Here is a 23,909-nt window from a genome sequence, read left to right on the forward strand (position 1 = left end):
GGGAGTATTTTGAGTCATTTTGATAGAGTTAATCCTGCCGATAAGAGAAAGTGAGAGGGGGAACACTTCAATAAACTGCTTTGACTTGGTCAAGCAAGCTGAGAAGGTTGTGCTTGTAAAGGTGCCCATGGTCTAGCGCGACCAGGACCTCTATCTGGACCTCTGCCAGGACCAGGACCTCGACCAGGACCAGAACCTCTACCAGGACCAGGACCCCTACCTGGACCAGGGCCTCTACCTGGACCAGGACCTCTACCTGGACCAGGACCTCTACCAGGACCAGGACCTCTACCTGGACTTGAGAGGCTTCTTTCTGGAAACTACGTTATAAACATGCTTTTGAGCATTTCTCTAGAAAGCAGGAAAACATCTGGCTGCTCTGACGTCCAGCTGCTGTTTGACACATAAATCACCTGGAACAGTGGGAAAAAAGAACCTGGACCACATATCTGGAATTAGTACGCTTCCTTCTATGGACCGTTCTCAGTGACATCACACTGGCCGAATATGCCGCCATGTTGGCTCGCTGGGCCCTGCTCCCGCTACAGTGACTAATAAGTCTTTCTCATCAGGGATGGCGCTAGCGGACTGAACTCTTCCCAAACCAGGTCAGCACGTATGTGGTCAGAAAGGGGTGTTGTGAAAAATGTGCGCTTGTTGGTTCTGAAAATCCGTCAGATTTTACAAATTCTTGGTAAAAAAAAACTCCGGCGTCATGGTACAGACATGATCTTTTATGGAAAGTGAGGATACTGAGGAATCTTTGCAGTTTAATTAATCGTAGCATTCAATACTGCCATACTGTGGAATTAAGTAACCATGAAATCCTTCGTCCAAACACTACGACAGAATATTGAAGCTCCATAAACAAAAAGAAGGGAGGGAAAAACCAGAGGTGTGTGAGGTCAGGTGGTCATTAGCGTGGCCCAGAGCCCGTCTTTGTTCAGCCCCACTAAAACTATGTGTCCACACACACACACACACACACACACACACACACCCGTCTGAACTCTGATCTGGACTGAAACCTGATCAACAAGGAGGGCAGGACTTTTACCAGGCATGAACGGAGTCTGGACGTCTGCTGTAGAACTGGTTTCAGACAGCGGGGTCCTCCAGCTGTTCTATGTTTTACTTTTAACCTGCGGCTACAGAAACCTGTTCCACATGGAGACCAGACCTAACCCGAATCAGATCGAGCAGCGCTTCTCAAACTTTTACATCCACGACTGAGACCTGATCATTCTAAATGTAAGGCTTGAAAATGATCAGAAACTAAAGCAATGAGGAGGATAAAGTGCTTTTTTGTTGGATCTGGTTCACAGCTGGGAAAAGTAGGGCTGCAACGACTAGTCAACGTTGTTAATAGTCAACAAAAAAAATAGTCGACAATGAATTTAACCACCGACTATTGTCGGCAAAAAACCCCCAAAACAAACAAAAAAAGAAACCTACAGTGAGACATTGTCTTCTTTTTTTAATCTCTGCTAAATGTTCCACATGTGCATTAAAGTCGTCCAGGGGAAAAATATGGCGGCCGACTAGGGAATAAAACGGTTGTAGAGGACGTCAAAAGTCTGAAATAACTTCACGTTAAACAAAATAAATTAAATACATGTGAGGTTTGTAAAGCTGACCTTGTGTACCACGAAGTACGTCTGCAACGCTCGAACATTTAAAGAGGAGGAACGTCGGCCTTACAGAACAACCTCATGCAAGATTTCAAAGCTGAAAGGGAAATAAGATCCATTTAACAACGATGAGATACATAATCTGATTGGTGGACTAGTCGTTTTAATAGTCGATGACTAATCGACCATCAGAATAGTCATTAGTTGCAGCCCTAGTGACAAGGCACCTTCATGCCCAAGATCAGCTTCTGTCACCGAGATAAAACCAAATTCAGATTTTTAATGTGGCATGAGTAATAACTTAGTAGTTTATTCAGTAAATAATTAACACGGTTATTCTGCAGCCCTACATGTAGGCTTTATTTTTCAGCGATCTTGGGACCCTCCGTTTGGGAAAGGCTGTGTTCTACAACGTTTATGAATAAAAGAGCCATTTTTACCGCCTGTTTGGTCACAAATAAGAGTAACTTACAATAAATAAAACTGCCAACATTTTATAGCTTTTTGTCATGAGAAAAGAAGAAGAAACTCCTGTGCACCATCAGAGCGGTCTGATGGGTGGTGTTGGCATGGCGACGGGTGCTTCAGCCAGCTGGAGCTAAACCAACTATTTCACATTTAAGTCCAGGTATAGATGCTCTGCTTGTAAAAGGCTTTCCGTGACTTCCTACCGCTTAGGTTGCCAAAAAACCTGCAGCAGGAGTTGCCTTTAGGGACTTGATCCACTTCTTCACAGTCGGCTCAGCTTTTCACAGAAAAGAAAATCTGAAACGTTTCTTTAGTTTGGTTCAGCAAATGCTGTGTTTGTGCTCTGGAAATGTCTCTAGTGCTGCTCGTTTTTGTTTGCCCCGGGTTGAATTTTAGTTAAAACAATAATGAAAATAGCATCAGCTGCTGGTAACTGACTGAACTGCATCAGAACTGAGGTGCTGCTGTGTGTTTCAGGTCCTCTGATGGAGTACCTCCCCGCCTGGCAGAAGATCTACTTCTATAACTGGGGGTAAACCTGCAGGACTCCATGTTTGTAAATGATCTGAGGCAGCAGGGAGGAAGGACCCGTCTGGATGCTGCTCCTCCTCCTCCAGAGACAGAGACGCTTCCCATCAATCCCCACAAATCTGATTAAATTTAGTGGAAATGATTCCAAACACATTTCAGACGTCAGGAACAGCTGACCTTGTGATCCTGACGAAGCCATCATCCTGTGCTAGAAGCAGATTTGCCGCCCGTCAGGCAGGTTGGGCCACTTCATTCCTCCAGTTTAAGATTTAAGCTCCGTCTCCGGGATGACAGATTTATGACTTGTGTGACATCTTTGTGGTGATTTTCGTTGTCAGCAGCTGGCTGCAGAGGCTGCGCTGCAACAACACAAAACTTTTCCCATGACTGGAGATCAGTTTCCAACTGAACCCCTGCAGGTCGCCGAGGACTTTCTCCTCCATTCAGGCCAGTTCTTGCTCTCTGTTCTGGATGCGTTTCCCCGTCTGGGAGGATGCTTTTCTCCTCAAAGAACTTTGAAATTCCAGTTTCTTTTTATTTCATTAAGATTAACAACATACCAGGAACGCTTTCCTCCCCAGAAACTGTTAAAAAACTGGATTCATACTTTTTCCCTGTTTGTTGCTCAAATCTTATTAAAACTATCAAAGATATCATTTCAACACGTTTAATGCCAGTTTGGTTCAAATAAAAAAATATCTATTATTTCTTTCTCTTAAGATCAATCTTAACCCTTTAGAGCCCGGCTCAAGAAAAAATGGGGAGAAAAGTCAAATATTTTTTTCTGAAATCTTTATTTGCCCTTTAACAAAATGTAAAAAAAAAAAAAAAAATTAGGGCTGTCAAAAGATAAAAAATGTAACCAGATTAATCCCAAATTAATTAATCATGGTTAATCACCATTCGCAGCTATGCTTGAAATTTGATCATTTTTACTGTATTTTATACTGTATTTTTTTTTTTTTTTTTTTTTACAAATTAGATGATTAGTTCAGTTGTAATAATCAGTTCAATATTTCATAAAATCTAGACCTATAAAAAGGTGTCATCTATGCCCCCCTTTTCCTGGTCAGAGCTCCTGCCTGGCCCCCCATCAGAACTTTTCTAGACGCGGCCCTGCATATAAACCCAGTCTACCACCAGCAGCTACCCAGTTAGAGAAGGTCCTGCCAACAACAAGACTTTGGGGTAAATATGTGACGGTGTGAACATGAACCGCTAGCTTCCTCTTTCTCAGCTGATCCATAAACACACACAACAAGAGAGAAAAGCTGATCAGCTGATCGCTGACAGCCGCCATGATTCATAAAAGAATATGAGAGGGAGGAGCCACGCTGGGCTGCACAGAGACGTCCGGAGAGCCACTAACCAGGTAAACGCAGGAAGTCTTTTCTTTTTATTAAAGGCGGGAAGAGTGCGGCTGTGGAGCCCTCGCAACCCGAGAAGTTCGGGTGTTAAAACGCCACCATCCTCCCGGGGCGGCACCCATAGGTCCATAAGGGAGAAATGATGGACGTATTCTGCAAATGCGTTAATTGCATTAAAATATTATTAGGGTTAAAATATTAACGGAATTAATAACATAAATTAGTTACTGCTGTTAACGCGTTATTTTCGACAGCCCTAAAAATAACCAAAATAATTTTATATATTTATTTTTTGATGTCAAAAATGTTGTAGTGTAAAAGGTGTCCACCAGGGGGCAGAAGACGTATCATTGTGTACTACAGGGTTTTAAGCAAAGTTTTTACCATAAAATGATGCAAAATGTCTCAAACTTATCAGTAATAAATACAGCATTAAATGGTTAAATATACTGAAGACTTGATCAAAGTTTTTATAGTCCTTTTTTGGGAGACTGTTTTTAGTCTTCTAAGGACCTGAAAGGGCAGTAAATTTTAAATCCGACACTGTAAAACCAATCACTGTTAGAGTAGTTATTTTTAGTAGATTTAACTCGCCGGCCATCAGAGACTTTTTTCCTTCATTAGTGGACACAAAACAAAACATTACAGACTCGGTTTTCCACTTTTCTTCTCAAAATGCCCCATCAACTTCAGTCCTAATTAAAAATACCAAATATGTAACTATTCAGTTTATTTTAACCCTTTCAATGCCTGTTTAATTATACAATGCAAATTTTTATGAAAAGAAACTTCATGCATGTTTGGGTGATTTTCAGGAAAGATCCAAGTTAGTGTTTTATGATTAATTTTTAGTAAATTTAAGTCTAAGAAAACTCCCTCCAACTCACAAACGTGTTTTATGAAAATTATTTTTCTTTTTTTCACATGTTAATAAATTGGCATTTAATGACATATTTAGTGGAAAGATTTTAAAAAAGTGGAAAAATCTCAATCTTTGTTTTATGGCACTTTTTGGGAGAGGACTTCTTTGTCCTCTAAAATAAATCTTTTTTGTAAAATACTAATAATCCCAGATCTTAACATTTCTTAGATGGAAAGTAACTCACTTTATGTATATTTTTGAAGAAAAACAGTGACGTAATTAAATTAGCCTTTTAAGTGTTAAAATAATTTAAATAAATGCATATTTGGTACATTACAGTCATTTAGCAGACGCTTTCATCCAAAGCGACTTACAGTGGTCGGGGTCTAGCCAAAAGACCCAACTGGGAGGTGTTGAGATTTGTCTCTTGGGGGGAATCGAACTCTCTCTCCTCCGTCTCCTGCATGGGAGACGGCTGCTCTGCCACCCGAGACATCCAGCTACAGGTTTCATAAGGATTGACACTGACTTTTTTGGGCTCTAGTGGCCTTTATTTGACAGTACTTGGACATGGACAGGAAAGTGGGGTCAGAGACATTAAGCTAAGCTACTAACCGCCCCAGGTCGGGACTCGAGCCAGTGCACCGAGGAGCTGTAGCCTCTACGTGGAGGTGGCTGCTCGACCGGTTGAGTTACACACCACAAGCTGACCTACAGTTTTAAGACAAGAAAAAAGTGAAGCTGTTTCTGTCCACTAATGACCTGAAGGAAGAAAATTCCCACGAGAGTTAATATTTGTTTCCTGCAGAAAAAGCCAAAAAAATGGAGTCAATAAGAAGGTTTTTGATCTTTATTAACATACTGAATAAGTTTTTTTTGTAGCCTACAAATAAATACTTTCATCCTTTCAGTCCACACGTGTTTTTTTCTGGAGGCTCTCAGTAGGTGAGGAATACACAGGCATGTAGAGGGAAAAATATCAGAAAATGAACAAACCGCCTCCAGACCTCATCTGCTCGGCCAACATGGAGTCTGCTCAGAGCGCAAGGCGAAGGGGGGTGTGTGATGGATGGAAACGCTCACACCACGCCGAGCACGTCTGATTCCTGTCAACCGTTTACAGCCGTGGAAGTGAAACAAGCCGAAGTAAATGACAGCAGAACAGAACCGCCGGGTCGGCCGTCTGGAGGAAATAACAGCAGCTAAGACGTCCGATGGTTCACCTCCACAGAATCAGTGCTTCGTGTCAGTAAAAAGAAACCTGCTGAAACTTTCTCTTCAAATTAACTAAAAATAGAAACTGTGCCTTGTTTTAATATCACATAAAACAAAATCAACACTCTGATTTATGAATAAAGAATAAAATATAGAAGAATTTACTCACATTGTTTTTGAAAAGCTAAGACCAAAATATTGCAGACAGTAAACGACAAAATCATCTGGTTTTAGAAAAGAATTTAAATCCTTTCATGGTTTCGTTTATGAAAATAAGAGTCTGCTAATGAGGATGAGAGGAGGAAATACTGTCTCAGTCCTGGAAAATTGTCTCTAGTGGAGGACGGGCGAGAGGGACGCCGTCTTTCCTCATGCAACCCTCTGCGTGTCGTCCAGATGCACGTGTCATTCGGAGGCTGGTTGGTTCTACACGGGCGTTGGTAGGCGTGTCTTCAGGCCGCCGCTCAGTAGGAGCCGTAACGGTCCTGAGCAAAACAAAACAAAGTAGTAAATGGTCTGTATTTATATAACACTTCACATTATTCACACACTGATGGCGGAAGCTGCCATGCAAGGTGTTAACCACCACCCATCAGGAGCACTTTGGGGTTTGGAGTCCTGCTCAGGGACACCTCAACATGAACTCTCCAGGCCAGGATCGAACCAGCAACCCTCGGGCTACAAGACGACCACTCTACCCACTGAGCCATGCCACAGGTCTTCTGAGGACTGGTCACTGATAAATGTCATCCATTCTTCAAGTGCAAATAGGAGGGAACAACTACAAATGTTTCTGATCCTCACCTGGATCGTGTTCATCACGCCGTTGGCGAGGACGGCCATCTTGCCCGCGACGGTCTTCACTCCCTGTTTGAACTGAGCGATGTCCGGGCCGGAGGGGAGCACGTTGTCGAAGCCTGATGCCCTCCCTGGAAGCAGAAAGAGGAGAAATTCAGAAAGCTGGAACAAATATAAAACCCTCGTTCCTGCGTTAACTGATCTACTTTAGCAGCTGGACTGTAAACCTCCTGACGGGATGTCTGGAAAAGTTCCGTAGAGTTACACACCACCGTTCCCGAGACACTGATGACGACAGAAGAGATGGACCTCGGAGGCACCGGAGGAGGGGCTGAGCACAGTTCAGTAAAAGTGTATTGCATACTTCTATATAAAGAAAAGTTCCGTAACTTTAACAGCAAACTGTTTCCTGTAAAAATCTCAACTCAAAGACTAAAATAATCCAACTTATCTGACATATAAAATCAAGGCCAAACGCCCAAACGGGACATGTTCAGGATTTCAAGAGAAAAGGAACAGCTGTGTGAATCTGCCTTGTAACACTGAGGGAAGAACATGTGGTTTCTCTGCTGGAACGGACTGCAGGATTATAATCTCAGCTCACCTTCTGAGGGGAAAGTCTGTGTTTTAATTATGTTTTAAAACCTAAAAATAGGCGTGCTGTAAAAAGGAGAAATTTTGGCATGAGGAGGAACAAACCTTGACCCAAAACCGGTTCATATGAGTGCTTTAGGTCAACCTGAAACGCTCTTATTGGCTGAGATCCTTCTTTAATCCAGCAACAGACTGTTTAAAATCAGTTTAAAAAACCGGTGTCCTGCAGGTTTCCCTGCTGCAACACATCTGGCTCAAACCCGTGGGTGATTAGCACACGTGTGCAGAGAAACTTCTAAAACCTGGAGGACCCAGCAGGAAGAAGCACAAAAAGCCCAAACCGGCTTGAATCAGCCTCCACCTCTAAGGACAAAGCTTGAGGACAAAGTTATTCGCCTCCTTAGGAAAATGTAATTATTTTTAAAGTTTTTCCCAAATACTGTTAAACAAAGCAAATAATATTTAACAGACATCATAGTTTTGTTTTGGATGCTTAAATTATTTTACTTTGAAGCCAGAAATTAAATTATTCTACAAAAAAAAAAAAAAAAAAAAACCTCCCAGGGTCAAGATGATGGCCTCCTGATGCTAACCGCCTAGCAGCTGCTGGATAACAGCTGTCGTGTGATGCCTCTCTTCAGATATCCCAGCCCAGGCTTCTTAAGCAAATCTCTCAAATTCCTCCAGACTTGGTGGACCTTCGTCTAAAGATCACCCCACAGGTTTTTAATGTTAAAGTCAGGACTTGATGCAGGCCAGTCAACAACGTGCACTTTGGTCTTTGGAGGTGGTTCTTCACCAGGAGAGATGTGTGTTTTTGCCTTGATACTCTCTCGAGTGATGCTCAGTTTTTAAACTGTGTGTGAGGAAACCTTTTTATTTTTATCATGGTCTTACCAGCTTTGAGCATAACCAAGTTAAAGATCTTGTACATGGGATTGTTCGATGGCTCGGTAAACAGATCAGCACTTAAGAGGGCTAATGATGCCGACCCTGGACATTTTCATGTTTCCTGCATCAGTTCTGTTATTGTGTGAAAACAGAATTAATTTATTTTTCTATGTTTACAAATCACATGTTGACAATTCTTTGCCCGTTAAAAAAAGCACTTGGGATAACGTAGAAAAAAACTGGAATTTTATATGGTGCTAATAATTTAGTCCTCAAGTTTTACTTTTTAAGAAAATAAATATTAAGTAAGAAAACTAAACACTTAGATTAAAACACAACATTGTATGAAAACCTGCAAATATAATGTGTATCAGCAGGACACTTTTTAATCTCAATGGATCATTTCCTGGTTAAATAAAGATTAAATATAAATGACACCTCCTTAAACTTTCTACATTAGGACTTCTTATTAATAAATGATCAGGTATATTTAAATGTTGGAATACATTTCGTATAAAAATACGGTGAGAATTTTCAGGTTGTTAAATAAAGGGAATAAAACGGAGCAGACGAGTTGTTGTCCAAACTATATTACAGTAAGAAAGAATAAACCAAACTATAATGAAGGAGGAGGAGATTATTATCTGAACTGCTTTATTAACTTTAGATCTGATCCAGTCCACATGCAGGACTAGGTTGTATAACCAGGAGAGGAACAGGCCTCACCTTTATGGTCGCTGTCGTCTCCAAACAGGTCGGCCGAGCTGATGGAGGTGCTGCCAGACATGCTCTCCAGTCTCGTCTTGGCATCGTACTGAGACAGAGGACAAAGTCAAGCCCAGGTGAAATAACAAGCGTGTGCTGGTGGCGGCTTCACGCTGAAAGGAACATGTCTCACCTCTGCGCTGCTCTCCCGTCCGAAGAACATGTCGGAGGAGATGGCCTTGGCGTTGGCGAACTTCTGTCTGGCCTCATTGGACTCGGAGACCGGAGCCGACGCCTCTGCTTTCCTCCTGCTGGGACGTCTGAATTTAAAGGGACACGTCAGAACCAACACAACCAGCGTGTGTGTGTCTGCGTGTGTGTGCATGAACATCTGTGCAATACCTCTCTCCAATTGGCTGAATACTAGAGATGGTGACCTCCTCTTTGGGGTCCTCCTTCTCCAGAGTCCAGGAGGTGGTGAAAGAAGCGGTCCCTCCATCAGTGTCCCACCGGGATCCAAAACTGTCCCCCACAGTGAAGGGGTTGTCCTTGTACCTGAAACAGGAAACACCTGGGATTAAGCCGGTGGTGAGATTATTAATCATAAAGTGCTGTCACTATTTATTCATTACTTTCACACTTACACGGTTTACTTTATCGCACAGGACAGTATTGGTGTACTCCTCATGTTATTATTATTAGTATACTGTTTATCATACCATAGCACAGCTTATGGCATTATATTATATTATATTATATTATAACTAGGGCTGTCAAAATAACGCGTTAAAGGTGGTGCTGCCCCCTGTGATTTCTGGTGGTATTGCTTACAGATAGCTAATCTACCTGAAGACGGACTAAATTATGCTTGTAACTGATGCAGAAGACAGATGAAACTCTGTCTTCTGCGTATCCGTCTTCTACATCGAGCATAAATGGGCTTTTACACCTCTGTTGCCAGAACAGGGACCAGAGTCCTCCAGACCCAAGCCTGCCTCTGTAATCATAGGCTAATACTGCCCAATTAATAATTTATTATTATCTATTATTAGTACTCTTATACTGTTATTATTACAGTTTATAATATTACACCCTATATAATAGTAAAATGTACTTTATTGCCATTTAATATACATTCTAGATTACATATTATACTACAGTACTATATCATAGTGTGTATTACTGCCATGTTACTTCCTTATATTTGATTTAATTTACATGTTTTACCTTTACACGACATGTACCGCACCACCACCCTGGTTGTGGGGCTACCTGTCTTCTGCCTTACTCCCCACATCCAGTGAAACCTGGAAACTACTCTGTGTGCCATGAATTGCATTAAAATGAAGGAAACTGGCTGGTTCTGTCAGACAGAACCCAGAGGGAGGAGTTCAGATTGTGGGCTGAGCGTGACGCGTACTTCGGGGGTCCAGAGGTGAAGCCCGGCTCATCAAACATGTCCAGTTTGGAGCGAGAGGACGACTTGGCTCCCACAGGTGTTTCCTGCTCGATCACCTGCATCTCTGACATGACCGAGTGCGACACGGCGCTGAAACGGGAAACGACACACACATTAACACACACACACTGTAACTGTACCGTTGTCATGGAGGGGTCGAACTGTCGAGCTTACCTCCTGTTCCCGAAGCCCATCCCCAGCCTCTCGGCCTGCTCCCTCTTCTTCCCTTCCAGGCTCTGCAGCTTCTTCTCCTCCATCTTCCTGTCGATCTCCAGCTCCTTGTAGGCCAGACGCATCGACGTCACTCTGCAGCAGCCAGACAGAAACGCTTTAATCCTCCCAACATGGCGCTTTGCTTTCTGAACCGACATCTACACGATAAGGAGAATATTTTCTGTCCTCACATGGATTCCTCGGCTTGTTTCTTGGCCTCGGCCACCTGCTCCTCCCTCAGCTTTTCGGCCACCTGCGCCTGCTTCTCCACCTCAGAGAAACTCTGGCTGCTCACCTTCTGGGCACCGAGACCTTTCTTTGCTCCGAGCTGCAGGAAGGATGTGGTACAGATCACTTCAGGGTTTAAAAGCCTCTTCAGTGACCTACTAACTGACTTCTGTTGTCTTACAGTATGTAGGAAGTATTCACAGAATAGTTTGTGGAAATAACTGATCAGCTGTATGTATTTATTAGACATCAGAGCTCAGAAAAATGCTTTTTCCTGGAGTGTGTGTGAGGTTTTTATAGCCCAGTTAAAGTTCTGAATGTTAATTCAAAGCTCATCTGGAGAAAAACACATTTCTTGGTTTTTAAAATCACTCATGACGTTAACCAGAAAGCTGAACTTTAACTTCAGATGTGCTTTTGGAGTTTGGGCATATTTAGTTGCCTTTCCAGGGCTTGAAAAGGGATGAACCCTTATTAATCATTATTAACTGGGAGCAGCAATGAGCTCCAGTGCAACATGACCTCTCCTGGCGCGGAGCATGCGACACCCGGGTGGCCACGATGCAGGAGGTTTTAGAAACACGACACCGCTGCATGAAAACATGGTGCTCGCTGTGAAACACCAGCTTCTGCAGGAGTCTGTTGGATCCACTTTGACCTCCCAACAGCTCAAACTTCACAGATACAAGGAACTAAAAGTGTAGTTTCTGACAGAGAGTGATGATAAAAACGTGCTTTTAAGGTTAAAGGTCCCATATTATGCAAAATTCACTTTTTAATGGTTTTGGAACAGTCATACTGGTCCCCCCGCATGTGTAGGAGACCCGTAAGTGTGAAACTCTTTCAGGCGCTCTCTCTCCCCCCTGCTCCACCTCTAGGGAAGTAAGCGCTGAAATGAGCTTGTTTGAAAGCGTGTACGTTATGACGTCATAAGGGACAATAACCACTCCCCACAGAGCGATGGACCCGTCTACCGGCTCTCAAAGCCCGCCCTCTAAAAATCACCTAGCGCCCAGTGTTTTTCCCTCTTCGGCAACCCTCGTTAGCGGACATGGCTAAGCGACAGAAGCACTGTTCTGTTTGTGGCTGCATAAATGAACACGAAAACGTTTTTTTACTTCCATCCACTGAACCCACGAGGACTGAGTGGATTAATTTTATTTTTGGAGGAAATGTACCCGGAAAACTTCCAAAGGTTTTGCATGTCTGTGGCCAGCATTTCAAAGAGGACTGTTTCCACAACATGGGGGCATGGAAAGCAGGCTTCGCCAACCGTTTGAAGCTGAAGCCAGGTTCAATACCAACTGTCCGTGACACAGCTGGAGAGGTAAGAGCTGGCAGTTATTTTATCGTTTCGGCCTTATTAGTCTGATAGCTTGAAAATATATTAACCTGTCAATCACCTCATGACGGGCGATGCGATGGGCGGAGCCAACAGCTGAGCTGCTCCACCAGGGTTCCGCCCACCATAAACGGCACATTTCTGAAGCTGCTAAAAAGAGGGAGGTGAAGAGAAGCCGCTGCACTCAAACTGAGGGTCGATTTGTCCATACCATGGCGGAAATATTTCATTTAGATATTAATGAATGGTCTCAGATTGGGAATAAAGTGTATAATATGGGACCTTTAAAGAATGTAAAACTTTCCTAACGAAACCTTGAAATGAGCAGATTGCTGGTGGTTTGAGCTGCACTCACCCCTTTCTTGGCAGCCATGGGCTTCTTCTTCCCGATGATGGAAGGCTTCACATCTGTAACACAAGCAAGACTCTCTTTAAAAGACATTTAGATCTTTAAGACTTTAAATCAAAGCGAGAAACCCAGAGCAGCTCAGAGGAACTGGGTCATGCTGGGGAAGCTCGTCTTGCAGCTTTTCAAGGTTAATTATCAAACAGAAAAAAGCAGTTAGACACGAATGCAGTCGCCTGGTTTCGCTGCAGACGGGATTTGTGTCACAAAGAGAAGCAGATATAATTTAGGAAAGAATTCATCGTTCAGACAGACTTGTCACGATCACCACTACTGTTAGAAATCTATGCTGGTCTTTGGAAATGACTTGTTTCACTGAAACGCTGGAGGCTAAACGCTGATTAGCTGCAACTTCACAAAGACACTGATGCTTACACAACAGCATTGTTGGGGCTGAATGAGAATACCAAGCTTTATTTTGCTGGAAGCATCTTGCTAAACAGCAGGTGCTCGTCACAAATAGCTCTCAACCATCTCAGCCTCTCCCACCACAGATATTTGCATGACCTGACAGCGAGGTGAGGACGGACAGCGGCTCAGAAAGTGTCACGCAGACAAAGCCATGCAGGTTTTTTCCGGCCCACCACCACCACTCCTCTTCGGAGGGCAGCTTTGTTTTAATTAAATACTAGTAATTAGCAGTTTAGCAGGATAGTGGAGAGTCTCAGTAACAGAGATCCACGGTGGGTGAACTGGTTGGCCATGCGTTTAAAGCGGGACGATACACACACTTTTCACCTCTGGGTGTCCATCCTTCCTGTGACGACAAACGCATGGAGTCCTCTACAGGACGGGACAGCAGGACCGGGGATGACCCAAACACAGAGTGACACTGGACATGAGAAGACCTCCTCCAATAAGATCCAAGTCCAAAAGTCTGATATTTCCTATTTTCTATTCATGCAGGTGGAAAACCTTCCATTTGCAGGCGCTCAGAACACAAACCAGCATTTCTATTCTCTCTGCAGTCATGTAGTCAAGCCTTTCTCCAAAGAGACTTACATGTGAAGGTGGTCCGGCAGTCTGGTCTAAGAACCCAACTGGAAGGTGTTAATATTCGTCCCCTGTGGGATGGAACTCGGTGCCCTGCCAACGGATCCCCTAATGTACAGGCTGAATAACTTACTGAATGTGTCATTTTTGCTCACATTTGTGTGGAAGATTTTCTTCAGTCCTCATGGATGAAATCTGCTATATGATTAAAATAATCTGGAAAATTGCTTCTTAGTGAAGCTTGTCCCATCCACTGCGAGAACTTTGTTCTTGTTCTCGTGGGTGTCTGTGAAACTGGTTTTTAAACATATATTATGCTTAAAACTAAACTACTGTAGCTATCACTACTGTTGAAAAAAGCTTTGACCTTTGATGAGTTTCTGCACAACCAAAGTGGTCAATAATATCTACACCAGTATTAAAAGTGTTTACTTTCCGGTAATAATTCAGAGCCTGAGCTCATATCGGATCAAAAGATCTTAAAACAAGCTGGAAAAACTGCAGTGAAATGAGGAGATTAATGGGAGGGAGGTGTATATATGAACACAGTGAATGAGGAGGTAAATGGTAGGCGACAGCTTATGAAAGAAGATGAGATGTGCTTCTCTCGGGCTGATTTACTCACCGAGGGAGGCTTTGGGTGATGTGCTCAGACCATCGATGCTGGGTCCTTCCTCTGGCTCTGGAAGCAAACACGACAGACTCATCAAACACATATTACAGGATGGATGTAGCAGCACATAAAACGTGTAGGAACCACAGGAAACGGGTCACTGGGGGCAGAAGATATTATGAGCTAAGCTAACGTTTCCCATAATACACTTTTAAAGCTTCTTATAGATCCCAAACATGCTGGAAATATTTAGAGAGGCACCGATCAACTATTGTGGGGTTTTGATCAGATTCTAATATCTGAGATTAGATTTCTGCTGATACGTTTTTTTCCAACACCAAATCAGTTTACGGGAACATAATTGCTGTTGTGGTTATTGTGTTTCATTAGGCTGTAACAAACCACACACCACTTCTTATTAAGAGAGCAACTGATACACAAAATTAATCCGATTTAAATGTTTAGCAAATTCATAAGAAAAATAACTTAATTTTTTAAACTTAAGAAAAAAAAGTAAATGAAAGACAAGACTAGTAGCTGCTTCAAAATCTAAAGAAAAACAAAGGTAGTTCTAATTTAACAGTCTTTCAGTTTTAAAGAGAAAGTGTTGAAAGGGAAGCAGGATGTAGGCCTGTCGCGATAAGCAATAAGTCAATTAATTGAACGATAAGAAAATAAGAGCACGATAAGTTTGCCGGCCGCGATTATTTTTATTAGTCCTCCCTTTACCATAAACTGTGTATGACAATAGGTTTCACTATGGCGTATTTCGACTCAACGCTCTGGTTTGTTGCGGAGTGATCTCTCTGGTGTCATACTTGACTGCAGCATGTTGCAGCACGAGCCGGTAAGCCGCATTTGTTTTGCAGGGCTGCCAACACGCAATGGCCGTGAGACTTGCGCATTTAAGTGGCTTCTCACGCTCTCGCGCTAAACCTCCGATTCTCATGCTGAAATATGTAAATAAGTCGAATGGAGAAATAATAGATGCAAGCACCTCCTCTTTTATCATTTCGCTGCTCCCCACATGTAAGCAGAACACACACATCTAGCTTACGACGTCAGTACAAAGCCCCCACTTCCTGGTCTACCGTAATAACCCCTGTAATCCGCAGGCACATTACGCAAATAGAGTCAGCCTATATACTAGTGTTGTGCGATGTGTCTAACTTTGTGTGTGCGATCCAGCAGCTCAGTGCGCGTGAGAGTGAGCGTGAGCGCAGAGGGAGGAGAAGAAGAGCTTATGAGGAACGAGAGTAGCAGAAGAAGAAAAGGTGTGAAGAGAAGAGACGGAGCGGTTAGGCAGAACAGTCAGGAAAAACAATAACGGTGCGTTATAATAAAGCCGTTTCTCAGCACAACCGCTGTTTCCTTTTTTTTATGGTGCTCCACGCCGTGAGCGGCGAGAGAAGAGTAATTGGGAGTTAACCCCGAAGCCAACTCCACTTCGGCCCTGGAGAGGACGGATCTCCCCCGTGTCCTCCGACTACTATCGGCGGATAAGAAGCGGGAATGGTTAACACTAGCGTATTTGACAAAATACACATTAAGAGCAATGCCGGCTAATCGAGAGGTTTGGGAGGATTCCCAGTGGGCTGCATTACTTTTGGGCCGGCGTCCCGGCTTATGTGAAAAAGGCGCTTTTATTTATTTAGTTTATTGATCTTTGAAAATGTGTACTTGCATTATTATTATTATATTAGTTGAGAATGGTCTCAAAATGACACATTAGCGCTTTGCGCAATATTATCGTTTATCGCGATAATTTCTGAGAAAATTTATCGTACAGCTAAATTGGTTATCGTGACAGGCCTAGCAGGATGTCGGTGAATAATCTGGGAACACTACAGTCTGACAGCATTGCTGACAGATTGTCCATATGTGGAGACCTCCAGTGATGCACCAGAGTTTTAACATGGCAGCACAGACTGAATACGGTTTATTAGCTGCAGGTTATAAACCCTGAATCAGGAAGAAACTGAAAGCTTTTCAATCAGTTAGAATCTCCCAAAATGTGTTTCTGAGGGCGAGTGGTGTCATTTTAGTCAACATCAGTTCTTAAAGGAGGCAAAACAGCCTGATTAAAGCACCTCTATGACAACACAAGTAAACACGGGTGAAGGTGATGGATGGGACAGCACTGCAGCAGTGTGCAGGATCTCATTTCAAGCCTGTTTGTTCCAGTTTAAAACACACTGGTGGCTTTAATTAGACTCTGCCTGTGAACTTCAGAGTCAGTACCAGCAGTTTTTAAGACACTTTGTGTTGCCAAGTCAAGTCAAATTCTGATAGCACTGCCAAGACTTAGCAGCTGTTCACACGGAGCACATGAACTTTAACAGCAACAGCTTAGTCGTCTTACGGTTGTCAGCCTGGCCTTTAGCCGATGTGTCCGTCAGCTGTGGAGTGATGGCGGCTCCATTCTGCTGCGGCTCTGAGGGGGGCCCCATGCTCCAGTCGTTAGCAAGCTAAAAGGGAAAATACAGTACAGCTTGTTACAATATCAGATCATAATATTAAACTTTAGTTTTTCAGTTTCCTTCAATAATTTCAGCTTAAATTGTTTGGCTGGTTACACATCCAAGTCACAAAATGACCAATATCAAAATGTTTATGTGATGCATTGAAAGTTAATGACAGAAGACAGAAAATGTCATAGTCGAATCTTTTCAGAGGAGAAGTCATAAATTCCGATCTAAACATTAGCTGACCTGTGTGTTTTGCACCCAGGAACCCAGAATTCTCTGTACAGAATATCTGCATCATCGATCCACGTGGAAGATAAATACTTCAAGTACAACCTGCATACCCACTGATCAGACCCGTCCTCCTGACACCAAGTGACGGCTCAGCATAAAGGACAGCGCTCATCTTAACAAACAGCATCTAACAAAAACTTTCTGGCCATTGGCACAAAACTAAGCTAAAAACTTTCAACTTGTTTAGATGGATACCAAATATCAGCAGGTTTGGGTCGAATGTGCAGTGAAGCAGGGGGTGGGAGCATTAGAATGACAGCTCAAGAAAAACCTAAATTACATCAGAACTGCAGAAGAAACGAACAAAACTAACCAAGACAAGTATGCCACCAGACCAGAATCCAGCAAAAGTCATTTAGAGAATTTATAGTGGGACAACACAACACCTCAAGCAAAGCTCTGCTGAACAAACAGGTTCCCTGGAATAATGCCAGAATAACCCCAGAAAATGCCCAGGATGGCATGTAAAATGTTCTTACCATTTCAGAAATTAACTCTTAGATTTTCATTTCTAAGGACTTAGCGATATTAAAACAGGTGCGACTGAAACAACCAAATTATGTTTTGCCTCCTGAATTTTTAACCTCTTCACACACGTTTAAAAGCTGTTATACACACACACTGCGCATCGTTTGTAAAGCTGAAATATCTCCCCTCATCACTACGTGTCAGACTGATCTATGAGCAGTGAGTGAACCGCGCTGCTGCGACGAGCTGCTGCGACGCTGCTGCGATGCGCTGCTGCGACGCGCCTTTTTCACACACGCCGGGACACCGGCCCAAAAGTAATGCGGCCTGCCGGGAATCCTCCTGAACCTCTCGATTAGCCAGCATTGCTGCTCTTGATGTGTATTTTGTCATTTACAGTAGTATATAGGTTGACTCTATTTGTGTAATGTGCCTGCGCATTACAGGGGTTATTACGGTAGACCAGGAAGTGGGGGCTTTGTACTGGAGTTGTAGGCTACATGTGTGTGCTCTGCTTACATGTGAGGAGCAGCAAAACAATAAATGAGGAGGCGCTCGCTGCTATTATTTCTCCATTCGACTTATTTACATATTTCAGCATGAGAATCGGCGCGAGAGCGTGAGAAGCCACTTAAATGCATGAGTCTCACGGCCGATGCGTGTCGGCAGCCCTGCAAAACAAATGCGGCGTACCGGCTCGCACAGGTGCTTCACCACGGTCTCATGCTGCAACATGCTGCTGTCAAGTATGACACGAGAGAGAGATCAGTCCGCTAGTAACCAGAGCGTTCAGTCGAGACACTTCACAGGGAAACCTAGTGTCATACACAGTCTATGGTAAAGTAACATAGGGGGAAAAAAATAATAAAAATGTTCGCAGCCGGCAAACTTATTGTGCTCATTTTTTCTTACCGTGCAATTAATTATTGCTTATCGAGACAGGCCAATGGGTGAGGATGGTAAATTTGCATATAAGCAACTTTAGTTGACATTAGTGAGTCATCCAACACACTGAAAAGTGAATATTACCAGTTGGTACACTGGTTATATTCATTTTTAAATGGCATACTGGCACCCTTAAAACATCAAGTATTAGTAATCTGAGACGACTTTTGGTTTAAATTAGTGACCACACTCGTGCAGAAAGCCAACCTGCGCATGTTCTGCAAAAAAGTCGGCCTCCTTCTTCTCAGCAGCAGCCAGAGTTCCTCCTGCAGGAGAGTCGATCCAGAGCTGCAAGCAGGACGACAAAATTTGTTACAGACATGATTTTACATTGTTTTTCTTATCATGTTGCTAATGATAAGAAGTATAACATACCCCGTGTAATCTGGGTGGGATCCACCACACTGATAATCCCTTTACTGATCTTATATAACATGTCAGAACTTCTGGAGCAGAACTTATTTACTGACAGACCAATGAACTGCTGGACCTGTGAGCTACACAATGACCTGTAACCCGATGACTGAGTTAGACTGAACTGCTACTCTACCAATTACATACCATAGCATCCGTAAACATTTGGCTTCATCTGAATTCTTTTAGGTTTTAAAATGTAAACATCTCACTATCTCATCTGAGTCAAAAACATGATTCCTTCAGATTACTTAAAAGTTTCTGTGTTTTACTCGACAGACACAAACTATGAGTAGAAGATAATAAATGTCTGCTGTCGTGTGTTACCTCACCGTGATCATCCTGTATTTAATGATGCAACAGTTCATTAAGTCCCAGTTTATTATCTTATTTCTCAAGTGTGACGTCAGATGAGTTAAATACAAAACAAACAAAACAAAAAATAAGTTGAAAGTTTATGATGACCAGAAAAGTCCACATTATTTTCAACACTCAATCAGTGATAAAAGCCGTGTCCCAATTCAGGGTCTACACACTTCGGCGTGTCCTACGTAGGCTGTCACTCCGAAGCCGCTTACCGTTCATGAAATGGGACAGCCTACCTAGCTGACGAGAAGCACGTTGAATCACTTAAACCTCTGAAATGACTAAGTTTGCACGTCATAGTGCACGTTAACACCGACCAAGTAATAATGTAAAAAAAAAACCTGTCTGAGGCTCTGCTGTTTTCCAGCTGGTAGTTTCTTCATTAACCCCTTAAAAATCCACGAGTATCAAATATCACAGAATTTAATGGCACCGTTTAACAAACATGTTTTTAATGTATTTGGTTTTGTCACATTTCTACTGAAGCGAGTTAAAATAAAAACGTGAATGAGCTTTGTTGCTCATTCACCATCATCTTGTGCGAAATGAAGCGCGAACCCGCACTCTGAAGCCTGTAGACCCTCAACCGGGACACGCTGGAGTCTGACGGTCTGCTGCTCTGAGTCAACAGAAATGTGCATTTAACACATTTATTTACTCACACACAGTTGTTGTGAAGGTTTAATCTTCAATAGAAGTTTTTGTAGTCTTGCTTTTACTGAATGATTCTGTTTGTCTTCCATTAGGTGCTCCTGATGATAGTCTGCTTTGTTTGCCTGCAGAAGCTATAGCATGCTTTCTGTTGCACAGACGTTGCTGTTGCTTTCCATTTGTTTTATATTTGTCTCTTTCTTATTCTCTTCACTCTATTATTCTCTTTTTTCCTCACAGCGAACAATAAGAATGGTTTAAGTCAGTGATTCTTAATCACGAGGCCCATGCTTGGGACTCAAGCGCCACCTAGAGGGCTGCAAAAAACTTAAAAGTGGCTGAGCGCCACAAAACCGAATAACGTACACAGCAGATATCACTGTTATCCATTAAAAGCTCTGTTGCAATGCAGCAATAAACTCCAATAAGTAGAAAAAAGACACTCAGCTAGCAGTTAGCCTGCAGTATTTAAAACAAAAAAACATTAAGACAAAAATTAGCCCAAACCCCTGAAAAGAAAAAAAATATTGCAAAAGAACAAACCCCTTCATGCATTACGCTGTATTAAACAGAGGTAACAAGGCAGAGCTGAGAGGTGTGTATGGAGAGCTAGCTAACACTTCCCATCACAACACTAAAGCAGCAGCTAGCAACCAAACGTCCACTCGGGGGAAAGCTGCTGGAATTTTTACGAAACAAACAAAAAAAAGGGAATGAAAATGAGCTACAGATGCAGAAAGCCTGTCACGTCTGGCAACTCCTAAAAAGATTCTAAGAAAAGTTTCACAGATAAATAACAATTTAAAATATTTTTAACCATTTTATGAATTAAATGTTTTGGAATTAAACATCTAAATAAACTAAATATATTTTTTACAGTTTATTTAATTTGAAACTTTATTTATTTGAATGTATTTAGCAAGTCCACTTTTATTTAGTTTTCTGTAGCAAAATTTTATATTTAGTAGATTTTGTGTTAATAATCCAAAACATTTCCACCCATCTGATACTCACTTCTGTGCCATACTTGGACAATGCTGCATTTGCCAGCTGGCGAATTTTCTCCCGGTACATCTGGGCTGCGCGACTGTTATACTTAGCGTTGGTGTCGTTTGTGGAGCAGCCGTGTTGACGGAAGAAGGCCGTCTTCAGACAGAAGGAGAAGGGTTATCACACCGAGTCAGAAACCAAAGAAAAATCTGCCCACCGCCCAATTCTGATTCCTAATTTTCTATTTCAGTTCAAACCCTTGATTTTCTGGGAAAAGTGAGGTTCTGACTTACCGCATTGGCATTGCCTCCAACTTGCATACATCTGAGCTGAAACCAGTTCCAGTTGGAGTCTAACTCAGTAGATCTGAAGGGAAGAAAAGGAGCATGTAACTCAGACAGCAGTCATTCACAACCTGTCGTCTAAGGAAAACTATTTTCAGCATAGCGCACACACCCATTCTCTACAGTATGAATTTATTTAATAAACCCGGTGGTTAAACTGGTCCTCGGAAGTAAGCTGATGATAATAATTGTTGAAGTTTACCTGATGAAGCTGAGATGCACTCCCAGTGAGCGGTGGATGCCAGAGCAGTCGATGCACAGGAACACACCGTACGGGATGCTCGCCCAGCTCGGGTTTTTGGCAGCACAATCAAAACAAGCCTGAACAGACAAAGCATGTCACCAGAGGCTGATTAGAGCAACATGTCATTCTGTGCTGAAAAGATTTCAAAGAACACTTGAAGATATTATAATTATATGTTACATCACTTCCTCAGATTTCAAGCACCAATATGCAAACCTTCCCCACCAGTGTGATTCAGTGTTTGGTGATGTTGTACAACTTGTTTTAGTCATCCTGAAAACATTTATGAGTCTGATGAACTTTTGTTTGTTTTCCACCACTGAAGTGCCTCAAATACATCTGACTTCTCTCACTCCATCAGACCTGCTGAGGTCTGGTTTCTGGGAAGGATCCATCCCTCCATCAGACCTGCTGAGGTCCGGGTTCTGGGAAGGATCCATGCCTCCATCAGACCTGCTTAGGGCCGGGTTCTGGGAAGGATCCATGCCTCCATCAGACCTGCTGAGGTCCGGGTTCTGGGAAGGATCCATCCCTCCATCAGACCTGCTGAGGTCCGGGTTCTGGGAAGGATCCATCCCTCCATCAGACCTGCTGAGGTCCGGGTTCTGGGAAGGATCCATCCCTCCATCAGACCTGCTGAGGTCCGGGTTCTGGGAAGGATCCATCCCTCCATCAGACCTGTTGCCACTGATCTTTAGGCCAGTTCTTGGGTCATGTGACATACAGTTTTTCCTTTCTGTTTCCCTTCCTTAAGAATGGCTTCTTGATAGCCCCGTTTCCATGGACACCATTTCTGATGCGGCTTCAGCCCTCAGAAGATCTTATATATCAGTAGATCAACTGAAGGTCCAGATGCATCTCTCAGGTCCTGGTTCAGGTCTTTCTTGGATTTGTTCCTATTTCTTTAGGACATCACTTTCAGATCCTGTTTATCTACTGTAGATAGTTTTTAGTCCTGATTCTTTTTCTTTATTTGTCCTCCTGTTTTCTAGTTTCTGCCACCAAACTAACAGCTCTTTGGGAATCACCTCGTTGCTGTTAAAATTTTTTTTTTCTTGTCTGACAGACTGTCTTATCTTTGCTGTTTTTCCACATATAAATGAGAATAAATTGTGTCTTTGAAATAAAGAGCATATAGATCCTGTTTTAAACAGGTTATTTCCTAAGTTGTCTGTTAAATGTCATCACAACACTGGTTCATTTTTTTAATTATGGGGCTTTATATGCTTGAATGATTCATGTCAGAGTTGAGCTCCTCTGAAAATGGTCAGGTACAAGGAATGGACTCAAATAAGTGTCAATGTCCAAAGAAAAACTTAAAAGACCTTCAGAAAGCTGGAGAACTATTGATCAAGGCTACGTAGGAAAATCTGGCAGTCGGAAGAGAAATATGAGGAAATTAGGTCTGGATTGGGACTTTTAAATACAACTTCACTACAAACACAAATCAAGAATGTTAGAACTAAAGACATAAAGTATGGTTTTATTTGCGGGAGCTTTGTTAAATATGTAAACCTAAACATTGATAACTTGGATGTAAGAGGCAACAGAAAACTCCCCTCAGATGATTACACACACCCGACAAAGCCACCTGCACCTATGTGTAACTTTATATCACGACGTAAACGTCATCATTGTTATACCTCTTTGACGGCTTAATCTTAATATTTTTAGATCCACGTAACCAGTTAAATAATTCAGCTGAGTTCGAAAACACAGTAGCTAACGTGTCACCTTCCTCGGCAAACACTAACCGTTTACGTGGCCTTATGTGTTACAACTATACCGGCAGGCTAGTAGCTCTTAGCTTAGGTTAGCAGTTGTTAGCCAAGGCTAGCTGTGTGACCGTGGAGCCGGGCCAAGCTAAGCGCTAGCTCACGGTCCCCAACCGACCTAATCAAGCTAACGTAAGAGTGCCAACAAAAAACAAGATCACAAAAGTCCACACAAACAACAACAACGTCGTTCTAGCTTACCTTGTTTGTAGGAATAGATCTTAGTCTTTTGAAAATGGTAAGGATTTCGGTCTTATTTGGTTCAGTAGCCATCTTGCCACTCTGACAATTTCCATTAGCTGACGTAACTACGGCAAGTCGTGTGTCCCAAATCAAACAAAAACGAAAGTTCTTGTTTATCACCAAACCGATGGAGGGGAGAGTAAAACCCTGCCGTAAAACGATCATATCCCTCGTTTTTGAGAAAATAAAATACAGTGTTTGAGCTAAAATCACTGTCTGAACTTTTCCGTGTCAACATCTTTAATTAATGATCTGCAGTAATTAGTAGCCCCCTCTCTCCACCCAGCCACTGAGAATCGAGCTTTTTGATGGGTCTTTACACAGATTTAGCGTGTAGCTGAAGGGGTTGTTATGAATTCCTGTGTCAAAATGTACGATGGCTTTACTTTATATC

General features: G+C 42.6%; 2 protein-coding genes across 2 annotated transcripts in view; one reads left to right on the forward strand and one right to left on the reverse strand.

Annotated features, from left to right (window-relative positions):
• pex16 (peroxisomal biogenesis factor 16) overlaps positions 1–6,106 on the forward strand; it is a 31,284-nt gene extending 25,178 nt beyond the window's left edge. Inside the window, exon 11 of the mRNA XM_041979396.1 lies at positions 2,577–6,106. Coding sequence (XP_041835330.1) covers positions 2,577–2,635 — 59 coding nt within the window. The 3' untranslated portion in view covers positions 2,636–6,106. The remainder of the gene's footprint in view (positions 1–2,576) is intronic.
• arfgap2 (ADP-ribosylation factor GTPase activating protein 2) lies at positions 5,696–23,594 on the reverse strand. Its single transcript, XM_041979366.1, has 16 exons — positions 23,474–23,594; positions 21,456–21,574; positions 21,203–21,275; positions 20,934–21,065; positions 18,696–18,776; positions 16,679–16,784; positions 14,329–14,385; positions 12,660–12,712; positions 10,926–11,062; positions 10,696–10,827; positions 10,483–10,611; positions 9,465–9,617; positions 9,256–9,382; positions 9,084–9,171; positions 6,879–7,003; positions 5,696–6,559 (listed from the first exon to the last, which is right to left on the reverse strand). The coding sequence occupies exons 1-16, from the start codon at positions 23,543–23,545 to the stop codon at positions 6,539–6,541; spliced, it is 1,605 nt and encodes a 534-aa protein (XP_041835300.1). The 5' UTR covers positions 23,546–23,594; the 3' UTR covers positions 5,696–6,538.
• Positions 23,595–23,909: the final 315 nt, after the last annotated feature.

The sequence above is a fragment of the Melanotaenia boesemani genome, chromosome 1 (genome assembly GCF_017639745.1).
Source record: "Melanotaenia boesemani isolate fMelBoe1 chromosome 1, fMelBoe1.pri, whole genome shotgun sequence".
NCBI lineage: Eukaryota > Metazoa > Chordata > Actinopteri > Atheriniformes > Melanotaeniidae > Melanotaenia > Melanotaenia boesemani.

Coding starts and splice junctions, on each gene's coding strand:
- arfgap2 (XM_041979366.1), bottom strand. CDS start 23,545: ATGGCTACTGAACCAAATAAGACCGAAATCCTTACCATTTTCAAAAGA. Junction 21,066..21,202: donor TTGGAGGCAATGCCAATGCG/GTAAGTCAGAAC, acceptor TTCTGTCTGAAG/ACGGCCTTCTTCCGTCAACA. Junction 12,713..14,328: donor ATCACCCAAAGCCTCCCTCG/GTGAGTAAATCA, acceptor CTTGTGTTACAG/ATGTGAAGCCTTCCATCATC.